General features: G+C 37.9%; 1 protein-coding gene across 1 annotated transcript; it reads right to left on the reverse strand.

The window, feature by feature from the left end:
• Positions 1 to 4265: 4265 nt before the first annotated feature.
• On the reverse strand, positions 4266 to 8320 carry LOC114732504 (zinc finger protein GAI-ASSOCIATED FACTOR 1). Its single transcript, XM_028919778.1, has 4 exons — positions 7041 to 8320; positions 6558 to 6954; positions 6172 to 6449; positions 4266 to 5659 (listed from the first exon to the last, which is right to left on the reverse strand). Exons 1-4 carry the CDS (start codon positions 7162 to 7164, stop codon positions 4869 to 4871), a joined length of 1590 nt encoding a protein of 529 aa, XP_028775611.1. The 5' UTR covers positions 7165 to 8320; the 3' UTR covers positions 4266 to 4868.
• Positions 8321 to 9981: the final 1661 nt, after the last annotated feature.

A 9981-nucleotide genomic window follows, 5' to 3' on the forward strand; every position in this document is an offset into this window, starting at 1 on the left:
AATGACAACTTCAGTAGATCAAATCACAACTTAGCTGAGGATATGCCAAGTAACAAATTGATTATAAGAAATGACAAGTTTACTTTAATAAACCAAATCACAATTTGATTGAGGACATTTTAGACATTTCACTTACATTTCATATTTGTAAAAATAAGACCCGGTCCTTATTTTTTATTTTTTAAATTTAGAGTCCCAAATCATAATGTTACATATTAAGGGGTCTTTATTTACAATTTTTCCTATGTATTATGTTTATCCATAATAAAATCTGAAATTCTGACCAATGGTATGCTTAGAAGTTAGATGGGATTGGAATATTGTTTCCTTGAAATTCTGACTGCCGTGATTGTGACGAATCACCAGATTTTGGAATCTTTTGTAGCCGATATAAAAGGTGGTAGCCACTGAACTGCGTGAAATATATGTTCAGTTTTAACTGGGCAAAATGGTGAACACAGTCGTATTAAGATCCTTTGACAGCTCGATTCATTTCGGATATGACTATCTCATTTTTTGTCCTCCTCTTACACACAGTGCATTAAGACGAGATTTGAAAAATGGGATATGTGAGAGGCTTTCCTTATCCTGATATATTTAGTGGACATCATTTCAGTTATTAAAAAAATTTCTACTTCTCTCGTGTAAATAAAGCGTGTCCCATAAATGGACACTAAGGAAATATGTTTTCTATTATCATAGAATAAAAGACATACTGTCAACTCTTCTATGATTCATAAAATATTTTATACTTTCTCGATATAAATATTTTATTTTTTAAAAATTATACCCGTGTTAATTTTGATTATTTTATCCTTTCTTGATATTAAAATTTTTTAAGTAAGAAATATTATCATGGATCTATTTTTCCTGAAGATTTGTACTAAGTTCAATAAAATAATACATGTACACGCTGGAATCCATATTTCAGTTGCGATCAAGTTTTTTTTCCGAATGTCGCTAGTTGATCATTAAATTCACTGGATCTACAATTTTTTTTTTTGGTAAAAAAAAGTTTATATGAGTTGGGTCCCGAGAGCTCACCAGGACCAAGACATACCTCCAGGCTCAAAGAGCACTTACAGATATATTTATAAATCGCCCACCAACAAAGTCCTCACATCAGTAGTGGGATTCGAACTCACGATCTTATGGGTTATGAGCTGACTCTTTGTCAACTAGACTAACTCTTGTTAGTTACAATTATTTATTTTTCATGGGAAGAATAAATAAAAGCATTTTTTGGGCCCCCACTGAATAAGCCCATCAAATGCCTAAGAAGCCCAAATAGTATATGAGGCGCAATTGCCCAAAATACAATGGGCCTGGAGCAAGGTGCGGTATTTTTTTTATATATATTACCTCCGGTCCTAAATATAAAATCCTGTTTGACTTTTATTTTGATCATAAATATAAGATCCCAATCTATTTTGTCTCTCATATTTATATATTTTTTTCCAAAGTAACTCTTCTAATAATGATAATTCTAGTCAATATACTTGATTAGTAAGGATATTTTAGGAAATACAATACCTATTTGTGACAAATAACTAACTCAACTTACTTTCTTAATCTCCTCAAATTAGTCAACTGGCTCTTATAATTAGGACCGGAGGTAGTATATAATAAAGATCAAAATGATATTAAAATGCTATGCAAAGCAAAGAAGAGCAACGATTTGGAAATATTGTTATTTCTTGTAGACTATGGATATGATTTTAAGGCGTAACATTGATTTTTTTTGTTTTGTTTAAACATAGGTATTTTTCTATTAGAGGCAGCCCTATTCAAAGCATTGTCAGGCACTAAATATGAACACCTCTTCTAGTGGAAATTTGAACTTCGGTTCGCCACATTGTGAGAAACTAACCCCTTTCACTAGATCCAACCCTTATTGGTGTAACTTTGATATTTTTAATTTGAAAGCATCACCGAAAATTTATGAGCATCTGAAAAAAGATTGAGCAGTGTATAACATAATCTTTAAAAATTGATAGAACGTTTCCTTTTTTACAACAGCTACAATCGAGTTAATGATTTTTTTTTACCACATCGAGTTAATTATTAATACTAGTCAAAACACTTTTCTTTATCCAATACTTTTTTTTTATGTTACATCGCTGTGTAACTTCTTTAGTGTTCCCATAACTTGTCTGGGAATAATGTCGGGGGGGGGGGGGAATGTACTTTAACTCTACTTATAATATGATCTAATGAACACAATGAAATCCTAAAAGTTTGTATTTCCTTAATCTTAAACATAGTTTAAAATTATTTATTTGAATTATTCCACGCATATTTAAACAAATTTGATCTTCAAGCTAGACTAATGACTAATTCGGTTTTCAAAGCACCGCTTTGCATCAGATATAGCCATTGGAATAGTAGGACGCTGTGCAATAAATTACAATATTTTCTGTATTTAAGTATATTTTATTTAAGTTTTGTTGGATGGGGAGATTATTTTAAGGCCTCAACCGCATCAAAAAGGAGCCCAACTTGCCATGTGAGCATTTATGCCCGTCAAAGAAAAAAGAAGCTCTTGTCAATATCGAAGTGGCACGTCGACAATAATAAAATATCGACCACATCCTGGGTAGTGCAAACCGCAAAGGCAGTCCATTCACTTTGTGAATATTATTATACGCACTTTTGTTTCTTTCGCAACAATCGACATGAGAACTCCGAACAAAAAATTATACGTATGGTTTTGCACGTGATGCGTCGAGAAGTGCCATAGGTTGGAACTATATTGTCTGTGAGTGTAAAATGGATATACTCTGACCTAACAAAACACAACATATCAGAGGTATTTTAAGTTGGCACGTTACTAATGTTGGACTATAATTAAGTTTAGTCCGGTGAAAGAGGGATTGCGACCAGATATGGTGCGAGTAGAAAAGTAGGAGTAGTACACAAGAAAAGAAGAGGCGTGACCATGCAAAATTCTTCTCCCTTTCATATTGCTTGTTATGTGAACACATGTGGCATTAAAAATCCATCAGTCAGATACAACTCATTTGGTGGCTACCCACACCAGAATGCCTTCCCCTCTATAACATCATGTTTCCTTTTTGTCCCCCCCCCCCCCCAAAAAAAAAAAGAGCTGGATTGGTAAGTTCAAGCAGTTGAAATTAGACTATGAAACATTAGTAGTTATTATTGTACGTCAAATGAAGAATAAGGAGGTTGGAATAAAGGGCATGCCCGTTCCAAGGTTCATCACCCATCACAATCCCTGTTTATTTTTCCCTTGGCGGCATGCTCTGTTCAACCATGGTTGTTTCCCTTCTCCTTTTGTTCTTCAATCTCCCCTTTTCCCAGCTCTGGTCCGTGCAATTTTCCGGTTACCACCTCCAAACGTTAAAAAATAACGATGTTTATCCTGGCAAATGCTGCCTTATAGTTATACAACATGGAATTGCATCATTGGGGAAACTTAACTGTTACTGAAAACGATTGTATGCCTCGTTGTTCTCAACCATTAGACCACGGGTTAAAGTTGAAAAATTAATATTAATAATTGCACCAATTAAATGCCTCCCATTTCACTGTCATTTTCATTCTTTAACCATAGCTATTAAAATTAGGAACGATAGACTTGTGAAAGGGTAAACCATTTTCTAACACCAAACCATCAAAGCGGCGAAAAAAGGGAACGCTGAAGATTTTTTTTTTGACCTTTTTTTTTTTTACCAACAAGCAGAAGAGATTGAATATGACTTTATTATGAGAACAAAACAACGATCACCGGCCTCCTCCCCATTATGACCTTATCACACGATTGAATAGCTTAATATTCTATTAGTATAACCAAGAAGGAAAAAAGAATAGCACCTAAATATAACTGTTAATTAATTATAATATTCGATGAATTCACCCATCGAATTTTTCTGCCAGTGGTTAACTCCCTGACCAGTTATTAGGATCGATATTTGAACTCGCATTCGATCCTTTAATTTGCAGACCCATGGATTTAGTCATTTTCGCAGAATTACATGGAGTGCAGACTGATTTCATTCAAAAGTTCAAAAGTTTCCCGTTTTATATCATTTTAAAAAGATTCCTCATTTTTCTTTAGCACTCGAGTATAGCAAATATGAAGGAATGTGTCGTCAATTGAAGGAACTAAATGTTCTCTACTTTTTTTTATCATCATCATCATTCTTAAATGCACTTTGGATGCACACATCCCTGGTGCACTGAATCAGGCTAAAGGCAAGAGAACGAAGCTGTGTGTTCCACAGGAGACACTGCAGGTCAAAGACTCCATTAACATTTTAACAGCTTTATTGATGATGAAGCAAAACATGCAGAGAAGGGAGAAAGCTCACATCAGTCTTGCCTTTCTTTTTCTCTTTCCCTGGGAAAATTGAAATAGGAAAAAAAGGCAACAGAAGCTCAATGCTATACAAAGTCTCTATCACACTAGATGATGACAGGGCGCATTCTCCAGCAAAATAATTATTAAAACACTTACCGCCAATGGGCATACGTCCAAATCCACCTTGTGACAACAATAATCAACACTTGGCGGAAACTAACATCATCAAAGTTTCCTGATTTTATGCCTACAAAGCTACAGCTATGTACCAAATGATTCATTATTGGCATTCACAAAATGACCAAAATTGCAGATGCCCATCATACATATGGAGTAGACCTGATCATCAGAGATGCCCTATTGTTGCAAAAACACTTAAACACAATCGGGTTTTTATATAAGCTTGCACAAATCCGCAATCCACCGTACTTAGTAATCTGGCCGTTTTCATTTACTATGAACACAGTCCTTTCCAGCTTTTGGGGCATATCACATCACATCTTATCTTTACCCCAGATTGTAGGAAGATTACAAACAGAAAATGTCACGAGCTCCTCCCAATATCTTTACCTGAAATCTCTCCGCCACCAAAGGGTCTTGCTGTGGCAGACACATCCAGACCACCGCCAATAGAAGTGATGAGTGCTGACAAGCCACCGGTAGGGGTGCCACCACCAGCAGCCATCCCCAATCCCAGAAAGTCTAGGGTCGTGTGCTTTGGACCGAACATGGAGGGCGTTCCCATCATCAACTCCTTCAGTCCAGATCCACCATCACATGGGAGTCCAAGCCCAAGCCCTGCGTGAACAGAGGCATTCTCTGGCTCTACTTGCCTCTGACCCCATGGCACGTTATCTTGCAAGCTTAATGATGAAGGCGGCGAGGACGATGACACTATACCCAACCCGCGAAGCAATGAAGCATTTGTTGCTGCCGCACCCATTTGGGCGGCTTTCTGTAGTAGGGCAGTGGCGGACATAGTTGGCTGTGGTGGTGGGGCATACTGGCGACGTTCTTGCCCTCCTGTTCCAAAGATTGACGACCCATTGCTAGTGGAGAGGCAGAGAGAAATGGGTTCTGAAGATGAAGGCCCTGAGAGCTCTGCAGGACGATCTGGGCGAGCCACGGCCCGTATTAGGTCAGTAAATGCAGGAGGAGCTTGAGGTTGAGGAGGTTGCATGCTTCCGGATGCAGTGGAGGAAGCAAACAAACTTGCAAATACAGTACTGCTGGTGCCGCCATTGCTGGTTGAGCTAGTACTGCTGCTACAGCTACCATTTAGTGCAGTAGTGGCCTGTGGTTCCTCTATGATCTGTGAATGATTTTCTGGCATCTCTGAAAAACCATAACCACATTAAAGTTACGACTGATGAACAACAGAGAAAAGAGAGGAGCAAAAGCGGCCACCGGGAACGTACAAGTTTGGAAAAGGTTAAGCCTTTGTTTTTTATATGTTAAAGTTCAGAAGAAACGAACAAATAATAGTTTCCTTTAATAAAAACCCACTCCCCCTCTCCCCACAAAAACAAGGCTTTTCTCTTTTTAACTTTTAAATCTTTTGAGTTCCTTTGTCAACAATTGCATAGTTTAGATCACAGTTCCGAACAGCGTATTTTGGCAGTTCGTTTTTGTTACTTAATAGCTTTCCGAATCTCAGATCACCTACTCCACTGTTATGATAGATATACAGATGAAAACAAAGGACGATAACAGACAAAAACTACTAAACTCCAAAGGTTTTCGAGAGAAACAAACAACAAATGTTCTGTTGTCTGGTTTAACTAAATCACATCAGACGAAAGCGGACCAAAACGATCGTATATTATCCAAAATCGGTTTATACCTACCTGGATTTTTCGTCCGCAAGGTAGATGGGATGGCACTATTCGACTGAGGAGCAGGAGGCGGGGATGTAGGTGGTGGGGGAGGCGGCGGTGGCGGTGGCGCCGGCGCCGGCGCAGGAACTGTAGGGGATGAATCGCCGCTCATCATTTTTGGGTCTGACTCTGAATTAGGCTTCTCAGGAGCTTGCGTCTGGGTTTGAGTCTGAGGCTGAGTCTGATTTCTTGCGCTCTCCTCTGCCAACGCATCACAGAATGCCCTGTGTGTGATGAAGCTATCCCTCCTTCAAAAAATCAAAACCAACCATAGAAAAAGATTCACAAACCCCAAATCTCAAAAAGTGACGGCAGAAAACAGAGAGAGGAATAAGAGCAAGGATAGCCCCAAAAACCTTGAAAACAAAGTCCCACAATCGCATTTGTACTCTCTGGTGCCACAAATTTTCGAGTGAGCCTTCCAATCTGACTGAACCGCATATTTCTTTGAACACTTGTCACATTTCCACTTCTTTTCACCATGTTTTCTACAGAAATGCTTCTTTATTCCGGTGAGATCACCCAAAGCTCTGGAGGGATCATGATGAACGCAGGTTGGCTCGGGACAGACATAGACTCTTTTCCTCACCTCCTTGCTGGACCTCTGCCTCAGCTTCCATGGCAGATTATGGCCCCGTCGATGTAGTTGAAGATTCTGATCCCTTTGAAATCCTTTGTTGCAGATTTCGCACACGAATCGGTTCGTCGCTAAAAGGGTTTTCGGAGACAGTGCAATCACCTCCGCGTCTGGATCTGAATCATCCCCAAATACCGAAGATTCAGTTAAAGAAAAGGTAACGGACAGATATTTAAATCACAGATAGTTTATTTGTTCCTACCTGGCATTCCAGGAAGATTTCTCTTCTTCTTAGCAGTGGACTTTGGAGGAGCAGTCTGATTGCCAGAGGAAGAGACGCTAGCTTCCCCTGAAGCTGTTGAAGAATTATCCAAATCAACTGGCATGGGGACCGAAAATTTCTCTGGGTTGCTACGAAATCAATCTAGCGGACAAAGAGGGAAAATCTTAGGGATTTACCTCAGAGTTGCAAAGCAACCTTTTGGGAATGAAGTTCTAATTCTTCCCTTTTTTTCCTTAGGGTTTCTCCTCTATCTCAGCTTCTCTCTGGCTCTCCCTCTCTACATCTACCAGTCAATCTGAAATTTTTTCCCCTCACCTTTATCTCATTAACCCACCACCTAACAGCTCTTATGGGTGTCTGACCAAAATTCACATTAACCAAAGAACTCAATGATTAAACCCAATAGGCCAATACCTTAAAATAAAGCTTTCTCGGCTCAGAAAACAAAACGAAAGTCAGACCCACATCATACCCACCAGAAAACTCTCGCCGGCAAATGACCTGTGATCTAACCGTCAAATTGACGAACAAATCATCCACAAAACTTGAACCGGAAAAAAAGCCCAAATAAAGAGATCCCGGCGGAAATCGCTGGGGCCGTCTGGCTTTATGCGTCACCGAGACAGTGTGTGCCTAGCTCAAGCGGCTGGGGTTGAGCTCAATCTCTTTCTTGTTTTCTCTTTCCAAGTTCTCAACTTTTCAGACGGCAGACGAAGATATGATAAAATGGGAAAGTCGCAAAGCCAATAAAATTATAGATGTTTAACTATTACGTGAGTTTAATTAGCGGAAAAGAGCGTGGTTATGGTTAAAGTAAGGGTGGTGATCGATGAGTGCGCATTCTTGGGGACCGAGTTTTGGAAAATGGAGTGGCGACTGGCGAGGTTAGCTGGAACTTTTCGTGTCCAAGTTCGTATCCTCCACATCACATGTCGAGGCCGATGGAATGGTTCTTACTTCGTCCTTAGGTACGCAACATAGCACAGTGTCGGACGACTGCTTGCTTCGATGCTTGTCGTTTAGCGTTTTGTTTGAATCCGTATTCCTGTGGAAACCGACAGGGCCATTCCGAGGGCATGAATAAAAAAATAAGATTAAATCAGCTTCAATTTTTATTAGAGGAACACAAAGTCAAAGAACTTTAATCTATAATATAAACTTTTCAGTCAGGATTTGCCCTCGTGCCCTTGCTTCTCGTGCTCTTTCATTTTTTCTTGCAGTACCCTGTTTGTTTTTTTGGCGGATCAATGTAAATGCAAGAAATGGCGAGTGTGTGAATTGCTTGGTTCTCCTCCATCAGATTGGTCCGAATGACTGGCTATTTTATGGAAGCCGCCATTTTTCACCATGTGTTCTTCTTCTTCTTTTTTCTTTTCCTTTACCTTGATCCCCATTTGTTCTTGGTACTATCTTATTTCTCATTTTAAAACCCAGGCTCATTAAAATTAAAGACAAAAATTAATATTTGAATAATATTAGGGTTTATTTTTATTACACTGGAGGTTGGGCAAAAGCGTTTTCCTCTTTCTAGAAGGTTGACCAGGGGCGCGGTGTTGTTTTAGGAAGGAAAAATCTCTGGTCCTTCAAACCTTCAGATCAATCGAACGGAGGAAAATAAGGCAATTGACACACTAAGTCGCGTCCGACATGATCCGGATCCTTCAATGAGCCAGGCAGCTGGCAGTGTTCTGCTCTGTCTCTTGCAGAACGGGTTCTCCTTTCTTTATTTTAAGAAAAACAAAAAAAAAAGGAAATTTACTTTCCCAATATTCATCTTATTATGCACACTAAATAAGTCAATAAAAATATATTTAAAACATTAAAATTAATGAGGTGGACAATTCCGTTGCTCCACGCCTGTTTCCACCAGAGGATGTGTAGATGACTGACTGGTCTGGTGTGTCCATCTCCCATTAAATTCAAATAATAAAGTCACGTTATATCTTTTCACTCTTTTTTTTTTTTGTAGAAAAAGTACGTAACATTATTGCTGTTGAAAAAAAAATACAATAAATAATTGTAAAAATCACAAAAGAAAGATCTTAAAAATTAAAAAAAATTATAAATAAAAACCTATTCTAATATTAATATGGATTTTGACAACAATTTTTATAAATAGATCCCTGTATGCATTTTTTAAATTTTTAATATCTTTTTTTGTGATTTTTTCTAAATAATCTGGAGTTTGTTTTTGACAGACGCATGCACGTCTGTTGAATGTAACCAAAATTTGACACGCTACAATTCCTCTTATATTAAGTTTCGTATCCCATGTTAACTGTCCTCTTTTTGGTTTCAATAATGAACACATAATTATTTTTCATTTTTATCGTTAGTACATTGTTAACACGCCATTGTGAAATTTAATGGTGGAAGTAATATTTTATATTATATACATTCTCATTTACGGGTCTGTTTTTGGTTTTCATAATTTTGTGTTGCTCCTGATATAACATCTATAGCACGTTTTCAAAAATATCCGTGTTAATTTATTCTGAAGCGCTGAAGATTAGGCGAAACTGCAATACAGTGGGAGGAGAGCTAACATTTCATATATGAAATGAAAGATTCGGCAAGATATTTCCATTTTCTTTCTAAGATTGTAACTAAATTACCTTCCTACACTGATCGCATGACTTTACCTTACCACGATGGAATTAATGTGGGGCAGTATTAATAATTTTACAAAATTTATCAAACGAGTAATATTTTTTTTATAGCACCGCAGATGCAGGTGATTTTGAGTAATTACAGTGAAAAAAGTGACCACAAGATGTGATTAATATTAGTTAGAATTTAGTGCACTTAATTTTTTTTTTTTTACGTATATGACAGTTTCAAGATCATGAACTAATCTTAACAAATTTATTTGTCTTGAATTATATGAATTGCAACAGCAATGAGTATTTATAAACTTGAC

The sequence above is a fragment of the Neltuma alba genome, unplaced genomic scaffold (genome assembly GCF_004799145.2).
Source record: "Neltuma alba isolate B1F8T4 unplaced genomic scaffold, ASM479914v2 tig00012917_pilon, whole genome shotgun sequence".
In the NCBI taxonomy this organism is placed as follows: domain Eukaryota; kingdom Viridiplantae; phylum Streptophyta; class Magnoliopsida; order Fabales; family Fabaceae; genus Neltuma; species Neltuma alba.